Below are 21,381 nucleotides of genomic sequence, written 5' to 3'. Positions count from 1 at the left end.
TGAGAAGAAAAAAATAAACATAACTTAAAAATAATATTAGTTTGTGGTATGACTTATGTGATGAACTGATGATACACCTATATAAGTTTGATCGAGTCATTTTCTTTCTTTCTGCATGCCATTTGTCGACTGCAATTCAGTAAGGAATTGTCTATATAGGAGAAAAGTTCACATGTTAAAAAGAAAAGTTCATAATCCACAGTCATCCAAACACCAAGGAAACTGTATAAAGCATCTCAGATCAGTACAGATATTTCATAAGTGCATGATTGACGGTTTGTTTAATGCATGATTATGAAGTTCACATTACCCAAGGTAGGATACTTGTTTCAGTGTACAAATACATGCTAAATCAGAAATGAGTTGTCGACATGCTCATTTCTAACACCATTGTGATGGTCCTTCAGCCAATACATTAGTGACCATGTTTTGTTTATCTGTCAACAAATTATTATAGGAAGAAAAAAAAAAAAAAAAAAAACATTAGGAATAATATATTTGTTGATGTTGATTTTGATACCAACGACTTGTACATGTAAAGTGCTAAAAGAGTCTTAAAAATTACACGTGATGGATTCATGAGATTTGAATATGGTACTGAGATTATATATGTTTGCAGAAAATATAAATAATAGATAGACAAGAGAGGTTTTTATAGTGATTAAGATATTTAAAACAAATCTTACATCTACTGTTATTTTATTATTCTCTGACTATTTCTATGATATTGCCCGTAAGGCATACAAAGATGGAGAAATATTTTATTTACAGAGAGAAATAATGAAGCTCAAATTTTGCCTAGCTTTCATCTGCCCAGCCCCCTCTTTTACGAAGAGAGGTATCAATTTATATACCTTTGAGGTCAATGTAATAAGTGTTTTTGCAAGTTGTTTTGACATATAGAGAGCTCTTATTCAGACTTATCTTAAAATGAGATAGAGTTGATACAAAATATATTTGAGGCAATATGAGTTTAATAGTTAGTATACTTTGTCTTTTAAACACCTATTGAGCTGACATCATTGTGATTTTGTAGGCACAAAAATATTATAATATGAAAGCTCCAATATTATTGACAATTACGAATAATTTTGAAGTTGTAATCATAATAAATGTATTGATAATTAAAAGCTTTACCTCAATTATTTTCCTATAGAATCCAAACATTATTTCTAAATCTCTATATTATCAAGTCCTATTTGCATCAATTAAAGACAAAACTACTATATATAGGGTATTAACTCTTCGACTTTTGTTGAAAAATCATGTTTTGCATGTTTCCTAATTCTCATTAACAAAATTTATTTTCCTCTTATCGGAAATTCTGAAAGGCTTGGATTGGATTGGCTGATTTTATAATAGGTGTTTTGAGGTTTTATTAACCAGAAATAGACAATGGCGTCTTATCTGCATGAAACTGCAACTCCGCAGTAATTTTGGGTTGATTTTCACTTTTGTCAGTTATTTATAATTTGATATTTTATTTAATATGATTAAAAAAAAATGAAATATCCAGAAAATATGATAATTACTGTATAAGCCAGAAACTGCCATAAAATGCCATATATCATCTGACTGTTAAATCTCCGCCCTTCCTTCCTTATCACAACCACCTCTCTCTATATCTCTTTTGTCTCACCAAGTGGATGAGAGCTTCATTTCAAACCTCGTTAATGGTTAAGCACTCTTCATTATCCTACTTCTGAAAAACTTCACTCTCCTTGCTGTGCTGTTTTTAGCTTATATCTTTTATGGTTTTTACACATATTTCAAGTAACGTCTCTTGTTAGTTTGGTGTGCAATCATCCCGAGGATTTTGATAGTACATTAAACACCCTTTTTTTATCTCTTCTTCAATCCTTGGAATTTCAGAATTCCTCCGTGTCTTCTGCTTCTGTTTCTGCTACTTGGTATATGTTTATAATGCTTCTTAACTCTTTAAACTAGTTCATGTTTGTTGTAGTACTAAAAGAAACAAGTAATTGTTCTTCTGAACTTTCTGAATTTTCATTTTCTATCTTGAGTGCCTTTCTGGTTTGGACTTTACTGTAATTCTGATTGTTTTGCCAGTTCTGAGCAATATTTCTCAGTGGGTATTGGATTTTAAGATTTAATTAACTACAGCAGTACTGTAAGACCACATAGGAATTATGAATCGTTGACGTTGTTTTATTTGGTTCATATAATGAAACTGTTCTCAGATATATCTGATACAGGTATATTCACAGAGCTTAAAGTTTTAGCTTAGTTCATCTTCGCAAGGTTCAAAATGGCTCCAAGGAACAGTCGCGGCAAGGGTAAAGGCGAGAAGAAGAAGAAGGAAGAGAAGGGTACGGATTAATTAACTTTCAATATTGTTCATCATCTTCATTCAATTCTTTGTTTACCATTTAATCAGCTATAATATTAAAATCTTGTTTATTAAATTCCAGTTCTGCCGGTTGTTATGGACATCACCATAAACCTTCCCGACGAAACTAGCGTTATTTTAAAGGTTTGGTGCTCCTAATTGAAGTTCATGGCTCTTGTGTTGAAGTTTAGTTTGAGTAAATTCAGCTAGAATTATGCCCACATAATTTAATTTTTTCGATGCAGTTGCAAATCAGCGCCACCAACTTTGTGACAGTGCCATTTGTGTGTCTTCATTCTTTAATTTTCTTGGACATTTTATACTTTTTTATGCTTGCAAGATTTATTTTCTTCCTCTTTATCTTGACTATTCTAATGTTAGCCGTCGTGCCAAGCATCTTATTGGATATGTTTCCACGGTATACACTAGTTGGTGAACAACACTCTATTGATACTAAGCATAGTAAACGAAATTGGTTTTGGAATTGAAATAGTGCTGTCGTTTTCTTTCAACGTGTTTTACATCACTTGATTCATCCGTTCCGTATTTTACTAGAGAGATGATAGGCGTGATCATAACTTAATGAATTTTGACTGTGTTTTGTCCAATTAGAAAATTGAATGCTTGCTCTTGACTTTTGTATTGACATAAGATGAACATTGGAATTACGAGCAGGGAATATCAACGGACAGGATCATAGATGTTCGTCGGTTGCTGACTGTGAACACTGAAACTTGCAGTATCACAAATTTTTCATTATCTCACGAGGTAAAAAGTCCTTGTTTAATTACACATGAAGATTTGGCATTGTTTTATCAAATCTGTTTGAAGTTTGAACTTGTTTAATTACACACGAAGGGTGTTTTCGTAATTTAATCCTTTACTTATTGGATTTCGTAATAAATGGTAGGTACGCGGGCCACAGTTAATGGACACTGTCGACGTGTCAGCATTAAAGCCCTGCGTTCTCACTTTAGCGGAAGGTAAATCTCTTTTAACGCGAATTAATTATTATTAACGGTTCCGTTTACCGTGTGTCGTTTTGGCGCCTATATAAATAAATAAATAATCCGTGATTTTTGCCTCTCAAATTTCAAAGAGGATTACGATGAGGAGCGGGCCGTGGCGCACGTTAGACGACTGCTGGATATCGTCGCATGTACGACTTGCTTTGGGCCATCCGGTGCAACCAAGGACGGCGCGAAGTCAGACGTGGCCAAGAATGCGGTTGATATTAAGAGCGCCAAGAAAACTACGGCGAAATCCAGTAATGACAAGCAATCGCCACCACCGCCATCATCCAAAATTTCAAAATCACCGTCGTCAAATGACGTGCCCGTTGACGGAGACGGAGATATGAGCCACTCCTGCCCTAAACTCGGCAGTTTTTATGAGTTCTTCTCTCTTTCACACCTCTCTCCTCCTCTTCATTGTAATCTTCTCTTTCTTTGCATCTCTTTATAAAAAGTATTTTAAATGTTTATATTTATTAACGACGGCGGATGTGCATCTTACAGTTATAAGGAGGGCAACGAAGCGGCATCTCGAAGACGTTTCCGCTGATGATCATCTTTTATCACTTGATGTAGGAGCTTCTTACTTATTGATTGATCTTACACAAGTGATTTAGATAATGTTATTTTGTAATTCGTCTTTGGAATTTAAGATTTGTTGTTAATTTCAGGTGAAGCTTTGCAGTGGGAAGTTGCTTCATGTTGAAGCTTGTAAGAAGGGTTTCTATAGTGTAGGAAAGCAGTCGATACTTGGCCACAATCTTGTTGATTTGTTGCGGCAGCTTAGCCGAGCCTTTGATAATGTCAGTTTTTTTACTGTTAATTTAGTTTCTCTATATTATTATCTCTCATATAATATGGATAGCTTTTGGATATAATGCCCTAATATACATAAAAGGTAGCAAATATGTGTTGGCATTTGGTCTTTTATTTTAGTTGTAGTTTTAATTGGATCGGAGGTTTCAGATTCTGCCGAACTTCTTTTTACCTTATGCTATTTTCACTTGATACTTTCTTTTTTGGATGGTAAAATATTTGGTTGAAGTTATACATCTCATTTTTATCATTTCAGGCTTATAGTGATCTCATGAAAGCATTCTCGGAGCGTAATAAGGTGAACAATTGTTTCAATAATTAATGTTATTTAATTTTGAATTTTAACATGTCAAATATTCTTTGAATAACATTGTAAAAGAGCTGTTTAATAAGATAGTTTTAGGAATTCTTACTTTGTAGGCCCTGTTTTATGCTATTAACCAATTCTATTGTACCTTGTAGTTTGGGAATCTTCCTTATGGTTTCAGAGCAAATACATGGCTCATCCCTCCTATTGCAGCACAATTACCATCAGTTTTCCCTCCTCTTCCGGCAGAAGATGACGCTTGGGGAGGAAATGGAGGTGGTCTAGGAAGAGATGGAAAAAGTGATTTGATACCTTGGGCTTCTGAGTTTTCGTCTCTTTCATCTATGGCTTGCAAGACAGCAGAAGAGAGACAGATCCGAGACAGGAAAGCGTTCCTTCTGCATAGCTTATTTATTGATGTTGCTATTTTCAAAGCCATCAATGCAGTGCAGCATGTTATGGGAAGATCGGATCTAACCTGTTCAACTAACACCGAAATTCTTTATACTGAGAAAATTGGGGATATGAGCATCGTGATTATGAAAGATGCAACCAATGCAAGCTTTAAAGTGGACACCAAAATTGATGGAACTCAAGCAACTGGAGTGGATAGAAAGAATTTAGTAGGAAGAAACCTTCTGAAAGGGATCACTGCTGATGAAAATACCGCTGCACATGTAAGATTTAAAATGTTATTAACTGATGATGTTATCTCTTTGTGGTTGAGATGTTATCTAATTTCCATGAAAATGTTTGAAGAAGGCTTTACATTTTGATTGCAGGATGTTGCTACCCTTGGTGTTGTCAATGTAAGATATTGTGGCTATGTAGCTATTGTGAAAGTTGATGAGAGAGGGAACAAAAATGTTGGTCCTCCATCTCAAAGCGTTGAACTTGAACAGCCTGAAGGCGGCGCTAATGCTCTAAATATTAACAGGTTTTTGCAAACTCTGCAATGTTGTTTCAAAAATATTATATATTAGTATTTGTTGCCCCTTTTAAGGCTTGAGAATTTCAATAGGTTTTTAATGACTAAAGTAAAAATTTGAAGCTTAGAATAGCAATATGATCTTGTTATCGCATACTGTTTTAGTCTTTGCCTATGTATGCCACAGTCGGGTACTTAATCTGGTCATTCTTTAATTCTTATTCTTAATTGACTATGTAATTCTTATTTTGAGTCCCTTGAAGTTTTGAAGATAGTAGGGTAGCTGAATTCTGCATGTGAATTATTACTTCTTTAAATTCTGTGCTATTTGATGCATTGTATCATTCATTTTGTGGCTACAATATATGTTTATTTTATTTTATTTTTTTTTTTTTGGTGGTGGTTTTCCTTTAGTTATTTAGCGTAATTATGCAAAGTCTAAGTCCCACATTTTCTGACAGTTTAAGATTACTTCTTCACAAAACAACACCTTTAGAACACAATAAACTGTTGCCACATTTGCTAAATTTGGAACGAGAAGAGCTTAATGCTTCCCAAGCATTTGTGGAGAGATTGCTAGAAGAGAGTATTGCTAAACTTGAGGAAGAGGAACCAGAGCAGGATCAGTTTGTGAGATGGGAACTTGGAGCCTGTTGGATACAGCATTTGCAAGACCAAAAAAATGCAGAAAAAGACAAGAAACCAACAAATGAGAAGGCTAAGAATGAAATGAAGGTTGAAGGGCTTGGTACGCCTCTTAGGTCGCTTAAGAACAATAAGAAAAAATTGGACGGAAGCAATCAGAAAATTCAGTCTGAAAATTTAAAATCCCATGCAGATGGAGTTACCGGGGAATCTGAATATTCTACTAAAGCTTCTATAGAAGCTCAGCTTGAAACCAGCGCCAAAGATAATGAGCTTGCACTTAAAGAGATGCTGTCTGATGAGGCGTTTGCTCGACTAAAAGAATCTGAAACTGGACTTCATCGTAAGGTAATATTTGTTGATATCATTTTGGGGCAGGATATGTTAAATATCCTGCTGTGTATAATACAATACAGTGGGAACTAATTTACCATGTATTTGACAGTCTTTGCTGGAATTAGTTGACTTGTCCAACAAATATTACGTTGAAGTTGCTCTACCGAAACTGGTAATTATTATTTGATTATTTTTCCTGTGGATCTGTATGTAAATAAGGTTATGGTGATTCTTTCTTCTAGTACTGATTATGCAATACAGGTAGCAGATTTTGGTTCTCTGGAACTTTCTCCCGTTGATGGCCGGACTCTGACAGACTTCATGCACACTAGAGGCCTTCAGATGCGTTCTCTGGGACATGTTGTAAGTGCCTTTTTCTGAACTGGGGTTTTGCTGCTTCAGTTTGTACATATATACATGTTCCTGAGGGAATCTCTATTTTATATTACTCAAGTCATTTGAAATGTTACCATAGGTTAGATGATATGTATCTGTGTTTAACATGCTAGTGTTGGGATCCTTATGACATATGCACACACTTGCCAAATTGATGTTAGTCACACTCTTTTAAGAGTATTTTCATTATCAATTACTGCTGCTGTATGTCTCCATATATCTTCTAAAATTTCAACTCTTGTTAGAACAACGGATTGTATGCCTGTCAAAGTTTGTAAATTATGTGGATCCAGAATATTAAGATGGGGCGCAATAGGGGTAGGTGAGAGGAATTTAAGACTGGTTTGTCGATATAAGAAATAAGTAAATCTTGGGTGGACCACTTATATATTCTTTCTAAAATATCATTTGAACTAATAATAAAACTGCAGAATCATATACACCGTAAACATAGCTTAATCTCCTTTCTGATTTTGTCTGCCTCACTTTGAGTATTAATGACAATTGCAGCATTAGACTTAATCTAGTTTGCAAATTGTTAGAACCATCTAAGGATTTATATCCTAATGAAAATGAGGAAACATCTAATATATCAAATGCTACATGTAGGGGCTTTTCATTGTCTCTGATGTTGGCTATTTGTTTTCAAAACCAGGTGAAGCTTTCAGAAAAGTTGTCACATGTGCAATCACTCTGTATCCATGAGATGATAGTTCGAGCCTTTAAGCACATTCTTCAGGCTGTGGTATCTGCTGTTGGTAATACTGAGAAAATGGCAGTATCAATAGCTGCTGCACTGAATCTGATGCTGGGGGTTCCTGAAAATAAAGAACTAAATAAGTCTCGTAATGTCCATTCCCTTGTGTGGAGATGGTTGGAGGTGTTCTTGATGAAGCGATATGAATGGGATCTTAATAGCTTAAATGACAAAGATGTTCGGAAATTCGCAATTCTACGGGGATTATGTCACAAGGTATTTGACATAAACTACAAATTTTAACTTCCAAAGTTTTTTGGAACTACCTACATTATGCAACACTGATTTTATGGATTTGCAGTTCTCTCATTTATGATAACTTTTATTTCAGTCAGTAGCATTTTATATTAGTTTTGAAGAATTGATGGCAGGAGAAACACCCATTTGTTGTTAAACCTGAGATTTTTCATATGAATGGATGATTTGATTGTCATCATATGTTCAAAGACTTTTTCCAAATTATGGATGTGCACTATATGATTCTAATTTGATGGCTAAAATTCATGAGTAAATTTATATTTAGGCAGGTATTACTCTCTGAAACCCATCAAGTGATTACTATACCAAAGTATTCCCAATATCCGAATTTATGTAGAGATTTTTAAAATGGGTCAATTGTAAGATATACACAGATAAATTAAATGTTTTACTCAGTTGGGAAAGTCGGGACTGGAAAGTAATTGTTACTGGCTGCAATACAAACAATATCTTGCATCTGCTGAGAAGTTTATAGGTCATGAATCTTATATTACGAATGAAACATTAACTAAGCATTTTATTTTATCGTTTAAGGTGGGCATTGAGTTGGTTTCAAGGGATTTTGATATGGATTCTCCAAGCCCATTTTGGAAAACAGATATTGTCGGCCTGGTGCCTCTGCATAAGGTAATGAATAAGAAATTGAATGATAGAACATGTTCCTTTCTACCTTGCATCTGAAATGTTGAATTTTTCTGTACTTCATTCTTAATTGCATTTTCCAATTATTTGCAGCAAGCAGCATGCTCATCTGCAGATGGAAGGCAACTCCTGGAATCGTCAAAAACTGCTTTGGATAAGGGAAAACTTGAAGATGCAGTTACCTATGGAACAAAGGTGCTTCCTAGACTAACTTAAATCTGGCTTTAGTATAAGTCAGTATTAAGGTGCTTCAGAAACTATTTCTTCATCTTACTTCTTTCCTTCTGTGGTATGTAAAGGCCCTTGCAAAGCTGGTAGCAGTTTGTGGTCCCTACCATCGAATGACTGCAGGTGCTTACAGCCTCCTTGCTGTAGTCTTGTATCACACTGGAGACTTTAATCAGGTTTGTTGGCTATCCATTTTGTTCTAGTGTTGCTAAGACATCTTAGCACCAATAGTTTTTTAGCTTCTCAAAATTTTATTTGAATATTCTTATAAATGCACAAGATGGGTGCCCGCATAAGGATTTGGTTAACTGTTTAAGCACCTTAACAACTGAAATTAGTATTTGCATTTCTCTATGATGAATATTTTCAAGACAATCGACAATCTGTCCATAATACAGGCAACAATTTATCAGCAAAAAGCTTTGGATATCAATGAGAGAGAACTAGGACTTGATCATCCAGATACGATGAAGAGCTATGGGGATCTTGCTGTGTTCTATTATAGACTTCAGCACACAGAGCTAGCTCTCAAGTATGTTTTATTCCTGACAAACTTGTAGGTTTACATTAACTCTGTATTAAGCCTTTGATCAAATGGTAGGAGTAAAGAACTGAAGCCTTATACAAAATTATCAAAAACTTTTTCATGGTCAAAATCACATTTCTGAATTAAGTTTTTTTAATTGGTTTTCCAAAATGGCACACTAGTTTTCCTTTTTCACTGATGATGATGAGTACCAGCATATCCAATTAGGTCTCCAGACTTTCAAATTTTTTTGATCTCGGAATATTATGAAGAATGCCCCTTCCTTTCTCTTTTAGTACGAAACAAAAGGATGATGGATGACGTGATACACCGTATGATTGATTGATTTCTATGAAGATTTCAGGAACTTGTTTCTAGTTTAGATTTTTTAATATTCTTTTTTCTTTAAATAACTTCCAGTTTTATCTTTGCTTATACATTTTATTAAGTTTCCCTTTTTTCCCCTTTTCAAAAAAGTCCTAGTGACATCATGTTAGTCATTCCTGAAGATTGTACACTTATTAATGCCTAGAATTGCTGTTGATCAGATATGTTAAGCGTGCTCTATATCTTTTGCATCTCACTTGTGGCCCATCTCATCCAAACACTGCTGCAACATACATTAATGTGGCCATGATGGAAGAAGGACTTGGGAATGTGCATGTTGCCCTCAGATATCTTCACAAAGCACTGAAGTGTAATCAAAGGTTACTTGGTCCAGATCATATACAGGTTTGGTTTTGTTTAGTTTATTTAACTTTTCATTTAAATTTTGGCCAAAGTTTGTAAATGTTATACTATTTGTATACTCTGATAATTTCTCATTGATGGTTGAATGAGACATTACATATAGCACTATGCCACCACTATAATTAAGCCTATCAGTCCATGAAGCTTGAGACTTGGACAATTTTGGTGTGTGGAATGGGACTGCGGTATGTCAGTATAGAATATGACATGATAAGGGTAGGCCTGTTAATACTGTAAATAGGAAAAAAAAACTGGAAATGCCTATCTAGAGCCGATTGATTGGACCATGATAATTAATAAATTGCAGTAAGAGTGAGTTAGTGCTAACTCATATGGAAAAACAATTCTGATATGGTGTTTTGGTGACAATGCAGATTTTTTTTTAAGGAATGAATAATTGACTTCTGAATTTTTATTTTGCACTGTGGGCATGCTCATACTACACGTTACCACTGGAATATCTAATGGAAGATTTATTAAATATTCCAGTTTACTGAAATTTTTGTCTGCAGTTATAACTAGATTTCTCTGTTTGTGTTGATGTTCTCCAGACCGCAGCAAGTTACCATGCCATAGCAATTGCACTCTCATTGATGGAGGCATACCCTTTGAGTGTTCAACATGAACAAACAACTTTGCAAATTCTTCGAGCAAAGCTGGGCCAAGATGATCTACGTACACAGGTATTTTAATCTTAGTTACAAGAGTTTTACTCAACAATTTTGGTTTTGTTTTTTTGGAGGCCCTTGTGCTCACCCTAGCTTAGTCGTAATACAAGTGTTTTTGAATTATGTGGGAAATAATACTTCATTGCCATTATTCATTAATGAAATATTTGGCGTAAAATATGCAATCAAATCGGAGTTTGTATTTTTTACTCTTCAAATGAGGAGCTTTAAACAATGAGTTCTGACTTCACATCAAGACAACTTTATATTTAGATTTTATGCTGTGGTGGTGGTAGGATATTTGGTGTAGTCCAACGAACCTTCTAATCATTAATACTTGATTACAAAATTTGTGATCTGATGCTGCAGGATGCTGCTGCTTGGCTTGAGTATTTTGAGTCCAAGGCTTTTGAACAGCAAGAAGCTGCACGAAACGGTACTCGGAAGCCTGATGCATCCATAGCCAGCAAAGGCCACTTGAGGTAACTTGTTTAAGTGCTGTCCTAGATGGTATGGACCTTTATGCGATTGTTGATTTGTTTAAACATTTATGTTTAGGATGTGATGCATTTTCTTTCATATAGAAAGACCCAATCCTTTCGTTGCTAATACCTTGTTCTTCTTTTAACAAAAATTGACAGTGTATCAGATTTACTTGACTACATTAATCCAAGTCATGATGCCAAGGGAAGAGATGTCTCAGCCCTAAAGAGAAAGAGCTATATTACAAAGGTATGTCGTCGTTTAGGTAACAATCAGTCAAGTAAAATTTTGGCTTGTGGTGGGACTTATGTATTTTTACATAACCATTTTGAATATGCAAATATCTGAGTGAAGCTTAAGCTTTACACTTGGGAAAGAGTTTCTAAATTGTTTGTGATGGTTACCATGTGTGGTCCATTGTGTCAGATAAACTCTAGATCTCTGCATTGTAGTTGGTCATACTTAATATAAATTTTTGCAGGTGAAGGGAAAATCGTTCCGAGATATCAATATCACAAGTTCTGATGAATCTCCCAAAGAAGATCTGAAAGAAAGTTCAGATGATGAGACACATGTACCTGAACCAGGAGCTGACGTAGAAGTTAACCAGGGGATTAGCGCTGTACCGTTTCAGCAGCAGCAGCTTGTGGAGGAAGAGGCTACAAAGGAAAATTTCAACGTTGCCAAAGAAATTTCATCTGAAACACACGATGGAGGAGATGATGGATGGCAACCAGTTCAAAGGCCCAGATCTGCTGGCTCATATGGACGGAGGATAAAGCAGCGGCGAGCGACAATTGGCAAGGTTTATAGTTATCAGAAAAGGAGTATGGATGCAGTTGTGGACTACCCACCAGTCAAGAATACTCATCAGAACAGTAGGTATTATCTTTTAAAGAAACGGACAATATCTCATGGAAGTTCTGTGGACCACACTGTGAATTCTTTGCAAGGTACCAAATTTGGACGTAGAGTAGTTAAGGCTGTAACATACAGGGTAAAGTCCACTGCTTCATCTACCAAAACGGATACAAAAGAAAATGCTAGAAATGGTGGTGAGCCCTTAAGTTCTCCATCAGTATCTCACCCCACTTCTGTACCAAATGATCTCAGTTCGATGAAAAAATCAATAATCAGTCTTGGAAAATCTCCTTCTTACAAGGAAGTGGCATTGGCCCCACCAGGTTCCATTGCAATGTTGCATGTAAGAGCTCCCCAAAGTGATATTCCAGATAATCAAGAATTCAGTGTTGGGAGATGTGAAGATGAAGGAAATGAAGAAAAAGAAACTGTTAATACTGGCACAGAAAACTTTGTTGAAGAGAAGAACAGAAATTCTATAACGGAATCAACTGATAACTCAAAAGAGGAAATTGGCATTGTTGAAAAGAGGGAAGAAACTCAGTTAAATGATTTGGTGGAAGGTAGTCCTTCTTTGATGTTGTCTAAGAATGGGAAAGAACTTCATTCTCGTGTTGTTGAGGTTCATGAAGTGGTACAGGATACTAGATTGATTGATGGTATACCCAATTCAATTGATTCTCCTCCAAGGGAATTTTATGAGAATGATTCATCCAGAGGTTTGGAATCCCCTGATAATTCAAACCCTGATGTGCAAGTATTAAAGGATTTGAAGGACAAACCTCTGCCTACGAATTCAGATGATACTAGGGGATTACCGAACAGGAAATTGTCTGCATCAGCAGCACCATTCAACCCATCACCAGGTGTTTCACGTGCACCAGTAGCCATGAACATGACTATGCCTCCTGGTCCTGTTACTCCTTGGCCTGTAAACATGACTCTTCACCCAGGGCCTGCTGCTGTCTTATCCACAGTTAACCCAATGTGCTCTTCCCCGCACCACCCATATCCGTCACCTCCTCCAACTCCTAACATGATGCAGCCATTGCCTTTTATGTACCCTCCTTATTCACAACCTCAAGCAGTGCCTACCAGTACATTTCATCACAATCATTTCTCATGGGCATGCAATGTGAACCGCAATGTATCAGACTTCATTCCTGGAACATTTTGGCCTGGCTGTCATCCAGTGGAGTTCTCTGTTCCACCACCAATTGTTGAGCCAATTGCTGATCCAATATTGAAGCCGAAATTGCAATCTGATGACGCTACAAGTCCAAGTTCAGTACCAATCCTGCCAGTGGATATTGATGCTGTGGAAGAAGCTAAGAACGAAGTGAACATTCAAGCATCTAAAGCTGTGGATAATGCAAATGAAGCTGTTGAGATTGGTTTGGAAAGTGTAAAGGAAAATGGTGATTCAAATCTAAGTGGGATTGAGAATGCCGGGAACAGGCCACATCATTTCAACAGTCCAAATGAAAGTTCTGGAAGTAGAGTTGAAAGAACTGAAGGTGAGAAAACCTTCAGCATTTTAATAAGGGGGAAACGGAACCGAAAGCAGACTTTGAGAATGCCAATTAGTTTGCTTAATCGACCATATGGGTCACAGTCCTTCAAAGTCATATATAACAGGGTAGTCAGAGGGAGTGAATCTCCAAAGTCAACCAGCTTTTCTTCAGCTGAAGATTCTGCTGCCAGTGCTATATAATTTAGGTTTTGTTTTTTTACAAAGCTAGTATAGCAGGTCCGTTGGGGAAAAAGAAAGAAGTTGCAAACCTTCATTCTATCATAAAAGGGACACAAGTTATTTTTTTTTTTTGTTTGTTTTCTCTTTTTTCCTTTTTTCTGGCATTCATCCGTACAAATTGCCTTGCCTCATCAGTTTTATGGTCACACTACACACCACCTTCTGAAAGGATGCAGGTTAGTCCACTTAACTGAGGTGTATGCAAATATGTATTGCTTCTTTTTCAGTGGATTTCTTGATGAAACATCATATATGTCATTGCCTACTTCACATTTTCTTTTTCTTTTTCAAATTTTTTTTTCGATACAAACTATAAGGGACAAAAATGGGGAAACTTTCTCATAATATTCTACCAATAAGATGGATATAATTGTGCGTAAGGTTTGTTTTCAAAACTAAAAATATTGATATCCACCAAAAATTTGCAGATACTCTGCTTTTGATGATATGCAAATGGATGCTGGTGATGAGGACCGAAAGGCTCTCTCTTCTGCATCAGGTATTGAAAACCACTGTTTTGTTTTAGATAAGTATAATGCTAAAGTTGGTATATAGATGATGTCCCTAGTGCCGTGGGTAAGAAAATGGATAGACATGAATCAGTTTTGGCATGTTGGACCTGCCCAATTTTATCCTTTCAGAGCTGGGTGCTATAAAATTTATAGACTCTGATTTGGAGCTTTCATTAATATTTATCGGCTGACCAAAGGTTTTGCTCATTTTGCAGGTTTACAATTTGAAGATTGCGCCTAGGACTCCCCATAGCTTTTGCTTGATTTGCAGGGTTATGATAGTAAGATACTCCTGGAAAATCATAGTTGTTTTTTTATGATAACAATTTTGATTCATTCATGATATGGTTAGGAAATTTTGGTATCTTGAAATTTAAGTTTTTTGATTTGTCATAGCAATAATGAGTTGGATCATTAATTTGATTTAATTGTACATGACTATTTTTTTTTTTCAAAGAGGCATTGACATATTGTTATTAGTTTACTCAGTAATTATCCTTCTTGTTTCCTTACAATACAATAAAGCCCCTCAAACAAAAAGGTGTGCCAATAATATATTGTACTATACTGAATGCCTCACCAAGTATTCCATTAATGCAATCCAGTTTACTTGTGATGATTCATTTTGAAGAGACAAAATTGACTATTTTACTTTTCCTTTTTCATTTTCTATCATAATTTATCTGTATAAAAATGAGTTCTCAAAAAGAAAATCCAGAAAAATCTTATTTAAAGGTACCTCTAAGCCTCAGTTGATCAGAAGCAACCGACATAAACTCTGTCCTCCACCATCAGTAGAAATTACAAATAGATAGTAAGGCCAAGTTTTTCAAGCAGATGTCTACAATTTTAGGGATCAATATAGGCTTGATAGAGACTGCCGATTGTTTAAGAATGCTGTGAATGTGCGAGGCATTTTCTTTCAAAATTTTTTTTATCACATTTAAATGATTCTTATATTAATGTAGTATATAAATGTATAATGTCGTATCAGAATTACTATATATATATTATGACCGAGGTCCGAGAGCGTTTGGACCAGCTTACGTATATCTCAACTAATCTCTTGAGACCTTGAAACTTCGGCCAATAAAAGCTCTAACAACTATCTCTGTTAACACTCGAAGAAGGATTTGAATTTAGAATCTTTTGAACAATACATCCGAGAGTCTTTATCAAACTACTCGATCATTCACAAGTAGCTCATTCGACATGTTTTTCACATACGTTTTAGTTGATAACATATTGGGATAGTGAATTAGTGATGAGTAGAATCATGTTGTGACAAACAAACTGAGATTTGGTTCCAACAGCCTTTTCCAAACGATTTTTTGATTGGTTACTTATGGCACAATGGATCGGATGAATCAAAGATGTTATCATAGAGGTTAAAATTTCTTCTAAAGAAAGAATAAAAAAGTTGATGAAAAAGGATATCATTAATAGATTATATTTACTTGGAAGAAACGTTGAACTCAAGTTTCCTTGTATTCCAAATCTTAGTGTGTAACAATAATGACTCATAAAATAAAGAAAAGGGTTACATCCAATGATCTTATATTTGGATAAATCACATACACGTTATTTTTGTGACAGGAACAGTGATGATGACATTATACCTGAACTCCTATTATTAATAGCCATGTGAATAAAAGTGGCGATGAGTAAAGTCTTTAGTCATGTAATTCTCAAGTTTGCCTCTTTGGATTTTTGGCTTATGGAAGTATGGCTGTATGGGTGTACCGTTCAACCTCCAATCAAAAAGATAGTTTTGAGTGTATTTATTGCAAGAGAAAAAATAGTGATGGCAGTAATAAATACGTTACTTAAACTGCAATTATCAAACTAAATCTTTACTTAACTATGAGTGTTAGTTTTATGTTCATGCGTGATTTTGACACCAATAACTCATACGTGTAAAATATTAAGTTGTTCTTAGAAATTATATATAAATAATTCATGAGAAGTGTTTCTGGTGCTGAGATAATATATGCTTGATGAAATATCAATAAAAAATTAGCAATAGGGATTTTTATAGTGGTTTGAAATTTTCGATACTTAAAGTGAATCTTATCTCTATTGTTATTTTATTATTTTCTGACTCTTTTTCTAATATTGCCTGTAAGACATACAAAAATGGAGAAATGTTTTGTTTACAAAGAAAAAATAATAAAGCTTAAATGTTTGTCTAACTCTCATATGCTCAACCAACCTCCTTTTCAAGAAGAGAGATACCTATTTATACTTTTGAGGTTAATTTAATGAGTATTTTTGTAAGCTATCTTGACATGTAAGGATAATTCTTCAATCTTTATCTTAAAATGGGATAAGATTAATATAAAATATCTTTTAAAGATAAATAATTTGGGTTTTTAACTGATAATACCACGATATCTTTAAATACTTGTTAAACTCTGATTAATAGAACTAATAAACTCTAATGAGTGATGCTGGCATTAATGTGTATTTATAGCATAATATAACAGACGGAATGCTTTTTTACGTATTCAAGAATTCAATTCATACGGCTAAAACTACATGGTGACCCTTTTGACTTTCTTTAATAAAACCATCGACGCCCACAAACACAGCACGTAAGAATATATATGACGAGTGAGGAGAAGCTGTAATGAAAAAGCAAGACGTGTCATGTATTAATAATAAAAGAGCTCAACTGCTCAAGTAGACCAATAATGTATAGTTGTATACCACATTGAGATACACCCTAGAAAGATCCCACAGGGTGGGGGTGGGTGACCCAGATACGCTCCACATATTTAAAAAAAAAAAGAAACAGTAACAGCTAACAACAACCAACAAGATTTAGTTAAAGTAAAATTCTTATAATTAATAAGTGAATGGCAATAATTGTAAATTACCGTCCTCCCTTTCATCATTCCACCTAATCTTTCTACCAAAACTTTGCTTATTTTTTAAACTCTCATCTCTTCTCTGAAACCCTTTGATGTTCATCATTTCACTCTAAACAATTTCGGCGGTGACTTTCTCTCTCTCTCTCTCTCTCTCGCAAAGCGTCTCTTTTCAAGAACTTCTGCTTCTCCTTTTTTTTTTTTTTTAACGCGGATTTATTTTATCGTTTCTTGTTTTTCTTCTAATTTTTTGTTCATTCTTCAATAAAATTCCCCATTTTGTTCAATAAATCTTCCTGTTTTGCAGAAATAGAATCATACCCATCAAAGAACTAGCCACAAGGTTGATAATTTTTTGTTTGTTTCTTGTTATATGAATGGAATTGGATAACATTGAATGTGTGCCATCCTCGGAATTGACTGATGAGGATGAGATCCATCACCATCATCATCAGTTTCCTTCAATTACAAAGCCTCATATTAATATCAACAATAACTCCAGCGTCTCTTCAGTTATTCATCCAGGCACCACCAGTGTCCATGAACTTCTTGAATGTCCAGTTTGTACTAATTCAATGTATCCTCCGATTCATCAGGTTTGTTCTTTGCTTCATGGGTTTTATTCCTTCTGTTTTTTCTTAATGAATTCATTATCACTTTTTACCTTTTTAATGTTTCGATTGTAATTATTGTGTTTTTATGATTGTTTCGTTGTGCCTGACAGCAGTTTTATCATTTCAAAATTTTGGTCAGATTTAGTCATTTCCTTTTGACTTATTTTGACTTATGGTCTTGAACTTGTTCTGGTAATTTGGTGTTACAATTAGCTGATAATCCGTAGTATTGCTAAAGGATTTTAGGCTGGTTGGTTGATCTGTGTTAGATTTTATGTATTTTGTTGCTGGAATATTTCGCGGTTGTGCTAGTACATTCATTCGGTGGAACATATTTAATCAAAAGTGTTTGGATTTTTTTATTTCTGAAAGTGGTGGTATCTGAATTACACGGGATTAAGAGTGAAGGGGATATGCCTGTTTCTGGTATATCCAAATAATGTTGGTTCTGGCCTATTTTTTAGCCTCTTAATGATCCAATCAGAACTTCTTTTTACTGAACTCTTATCTTATAATTATCAATGTGAAAGGGAATCTTGTAAGGAGCATATGGAAGATTGTAGCGGACCAGCTTTATGACATTGTAAAACTGTAAGAAAGTCATTGGTTCTCTCCAAGTTAAATTCCCCATGCTAGTAATGTAAATGACAAGCACCTAGCAACCATAGAAAATGGTTAGGTGAGAAGCACCTAACTTCTCATGCCGCTTTGGTATTTTTGCTACACCCTGTACTATTGCTAAATAGCAACCATGACAAAAGGGCAATTGTGAGGTGGTGCTGGGTACAAGTAATATAAGAAATCTTCAGGGCATGAGAAGTTATGTAGATATTAGAGCATAAGGAAGCACTTGGTTCATATAACGGAATCATTGTGAGCTGAATAATTCCAAGTCTGCTTCTTTGCATTGGTAAACTCTACAAACCATGGAAGTTATTAAGGTGCACATACAAGAAAGTTGTTTGTGACACAATTTTGGGATTGTTCTTCCTATTTGTGACACAATTTTGGGATTGTTCCCAAGTATATTGGTGTTGCAATAAGAATGTGGCAGGAAGCATGAATTATTACATGTCGTTTCATTATCTAAAGAAGAAAGGATGATTTATTGTTTTGCTATGTGTAGTTTCATATCTTTATTTTTGGTTGCAGATTATTTCTTTGTTTGTGGGTAATTCTTTAGTTTGTGTACGAGATGTTGATGAGGTTTAGGATCATTTCATTATCCTTTTGCATCATTCTTANGACACAATTTTGGGATTGTTCTTCCTATTTGTGACACAATTTTGGGATTGTTCCCAAGTATATTGGTGTTGCAATAAGAATGTGGCAGGAAGCATGAATTATTACATGTCGTTTCATTATCTAAAGAAGAAAGGATGATTTATTGTTTTGCTATGTGTAGTTTCATATCTTTATTTTTGATTGCGGATTATTTCTTTATATGTGGGTAATTCTTTAGTTTGTGTACGAGATGTTGATGAGGTTTAGGATCATTTCATTATCCTTTTGCATCATTCTTAGACTGGATAAACCTCTGTTACAATGTCTTAAAACTAACTGGAGCATAACTAAGCTGTCTTATTTATATTAGAAAACTTGCTACCTGGCTTATGTAATATACTTTCATATTTGTACATTGTATGAGTTAAAGTGGCAATATCCAGGGGTTATGTGTAGGCATTCTTGTAAGTCTCCCTAACTTCCAATTACAGAACCTTTGAGATCAAGAAACCATATAAAAATTTTGGCTGATCTGTTTTCCCTATTCTTCTGCTTCTGCAGTGCCACAATGGGCATACACTCTGTTCAACATGTAAAACAAGGGTACACAACCGATGCCCCACTTGTAGACAGGAGCTTGGTGATATAAGGTGTCTAGCACTAGAGAAGGTAGCTGAATCACTTGAACTGCCTTGCAAGTATATGTCTCTTGGTTGCCCAGAGATTTTTCCTTATTATAATAAACTCAAACATGAGGCTGTGTGCAACTTGAGGCCGTACAATTGTCCATATGCTGGGTCAGAGTGCTCTGCTCTTGGGGATATACCATTCCTTGTTGCTCATCTGAGGGATGATCACAAGGTGGACATGCATTCTGGATGCACTTTCAACCATCGTTATGTCAAGTCTAACCCTCGTGAAGTAGAAAATGCGACGTGGATGTTAACTGTATGTACATGTTTCTCTTATTTAATTCAATTTACACTGGCAGGGACATTATATATAATTTGGAATGACGCTAAATGAAATCAAATGCTTCTTGCTGGTTGGCAATCTCATGCATAGACACACTGAGTTGCTAGTTAATAGTAGTGATGCCTGTTATAAGCACTTAAACCTCCATTATCTTGAAAAAAGCACTAGCACAAGAGTTCTCTCAATTTTTGTGCGCTTTTGGCTTTGCCTGTGAACATATCACATTAAAATGATTCAGCAAATTCAAAGCTAGAAATTAAATGTTGGAAGTTAATAAGATACTAATGATCATTGTGCTTTACCTCCATTCTGCTGGTTGATGGGTACACTAGTCCAATTTCAGATAGGATTTGATGAGATTGTTGAATTGACCAAAGTTGGTGATGATACGAGTTGTATGAAACTTTGTTGTATATGCAATAAGCTTTAAAATACGATACCTTCATTTCCTTGATCTCACAAATAATTGTGATTGCCATGTCAAATCTTATAATATTGAACCCTTTCTATGTTATGATCTTTGTTTAGGTTTTCCACTGTTTTGGACAGTACTTCTGTCTCCATTTTGAAGCTTTTCAGCTGGGGATGGCTCCAGTGTATATGGCATTCCTCCGTTTCATGGGTGATGAGACAGAAGCCCGTAATTACAGCTACAGTCTTGAGGTTGGGGGAAATGGGAGGAAACTCATGTGGGAAGGTACCCCACGAAGCATAAGAGATAGCCACAAGAAGGTTAGAGACAGCCATGATGGCCTAATTATACAACGCAATATGGCACTTTTCTTCTCTGGAGGGGACAGGAAAGAACTGAAGCTCCGAGTTACAGGGCGGATATGGAAAGAACAGCAGAACCCAGAAGGTGGGGCCTGCATACCAAACCTCTGTAGTTAAGTTATGGATGTTTGGATAAGCCAAGCAGGCGACCATATGCACATGCTGAATTTGTTGTACTATTATTTGTAGATGCAGAAATTACTGAGGATCTGTCTGAAATATGTATGGATGCTGGAGGCTTAAGCTATTATTAATTGTTAATAAGCTTCCTTCCTTTCTTATTGCAGAAAATGGAGTTCTGGCCATAATCAAGTTTTAATCCTACAGACTTCTCGGATTGTTCGATTTTATTGTCATGATTCTAGTCTATGATTTCCTCACTAAATCAAAACGCAAACCCAGTCCCAATCTTCTTCTAAATTATTAGCCATCTTCGATGTTGTCTTCCTCAATGAATCTTGTACCTAAACAGTAGACACCACTCAAACCAAATGTAAATTATTGCCAGCTTGCCAACCTGACGACATGGGTTTCAACTTATACTCACATTTTGAATCAAATAATTAAAATTGTATGCCAAATGGATAAGGAAGTATTGAAAACTTTTACTTTCAATCGTTAAAGCTCATAGAAGGTGACTATTATCTTAATACATTAGATAAGAATTGTCCATAACACTTTTGTTTATATTAAAC

The 21,381-nt window shown here is 35.3% G+C and overlaps 2 protein-coding genes across 5 annotated transcripts; both read left to right on the top strand.

The window, feature by feature from the left end:
• The first annotated feature begins 1,624 nt into the window (after positions 1–1,624).
• On the top strand, positions 1,625–14,713 carry LOC116121506 (protein TSS). Of its 4 annotated transcripts, none has more exons than XM_031407474.1 (27): positions 1,625–1,910; positions 2,229–2,330; positions 2,433–2,494; positions 2,596–2,634; positions 3,026–3,118; positions 3,261–3,333; positions 3,450–3,782; positions 3,868–3,935; positions 4,035–4,166; positions 4,436–4,477; positions 4,642–5,163; positions 5,269–5,423; positions 5,876–6,407; positions 6,505–6,567; positions 6,657–6,758; positions 7,447–7,764; positions 8,341–8,433; positions 8,542–8,643; positions 8,748–8,852; positions 9,075–9,208; positions 9,751–9,934; positions 10,504–10,635; positions 10,990–11,102; positions 11,262–11,352; positions 11,585–13,893; positions 14,146–14,216; positions 14,445–14,713. In XM_031407474.1, the coding sequence occupies exons 2-25, from the start codon at positions 2,270–2,272 to the stop codon at positions 13,676–13,678; spliced, it is 5,643 nt and encodes a 1,880-aa protein (XP_031263334.1). In that variant the 5' UTR covers positions 1,625–1,910; positions 2,229–2,269; the 3' UTR covers positions 13,679–13,893; positions 14,146–14,216; positions 14,445–14,713. The 4 variants fall into 4 exon arrangements, with proteins under 4 accessions (XP_031263334.1, XP_031263322.1, XP_031263329.1 ...); XM_031407462.1 differs by having other exon boundaries at positions 2,217–2,330; XM_031407469.1 differs by having other exon boundaries at positions 2,202–2,330.
• Positions 14,714–17,088: 2,375 nt separating this feature from the next.
• LOC116121280 (E3 ubiquitin-protein ligase SINAT3) lies at positions 17,089–21,222 on the top strand. Its single transcript, XM_031407239.1, has 3 exons — positions 17,089–17,695; positions 19,499–19,885; positions 20,441–21,222. Exons 1-3 carry the CDS (start codon positions 17,477–17,479, stop codon positions 20,801–20,803), a joined length of 969 nt encoding a protein of 322 aa, XP_031263099.1. The 5' UTR covers positions 17,089–17,476; the 3' UTR covers positions 20,804–21,222.
• Positions 21,223–21,381: the final 159 nt, after the last annotated feature.

Source organism: Pistacia vera, unplaced genomic scaffold, assembly GCF_008641045.1.
Source record: "Pistacia vera cultivar Batoury unplaced genomic scaffold, PisVer_v2 Contig1268, whole genome shotgun sequence".
NCBI classification, from domain to species: Eukaryota; Viridiplantae; Streptophyta; class Magnoliopsida; order Sapindales; family Anacardiaceae; genus Pistacia; species Pistacia vera.
The sequence above is the reverse complement of the archived record's forward strand: the minus strand, read 5'-3'. Positions and strand labels throughout refer to the sequence as shown.

Coding starts and splice junctions, on each gene's coding strand:
- LOC116121506 (XM_031407474.1), top strand. CDS start 2,270: ATGGCTCCAAGGAACAGTCGCGGCAAGGGTAAAGGCGAGAAGAAGAAG. Junction 3,334..3,449: donor CGTTCTCACTTTAGCGGAAG/GTAAATCTCTTT, acceptor CAAATTTCAAAG/AGGATTACGATGAGGAGCGG. Junction 6,759..7,446: donor TGCGTTCTCTGGGACATGTT/GTAAGTGCCTTT, acceptor TTTCAAAACCAG/GTGAAGCTTTCAGAAAAGTT.
- LOC116121280 (XM_031407239.1), top strand. CDS start 17,477: ATGGAATTGGATAACATTGAATGTGTGCCATCCTCGGAATTGACTGAT. Junction 17,696..19,498: donor TGTATCCTCCGATTCATCAG/GTTTGTTCTTTG, acceptor CTGCTTCTGCAG/TGCCACAATGGGCATACACT. Junction 19,886..20,440: donor ATGCGACGTGGATGTTAACT/GTATGTACATGT, acceptor ATCTTTGTTTAG/GTTTTCCACTGTTTTGGACA.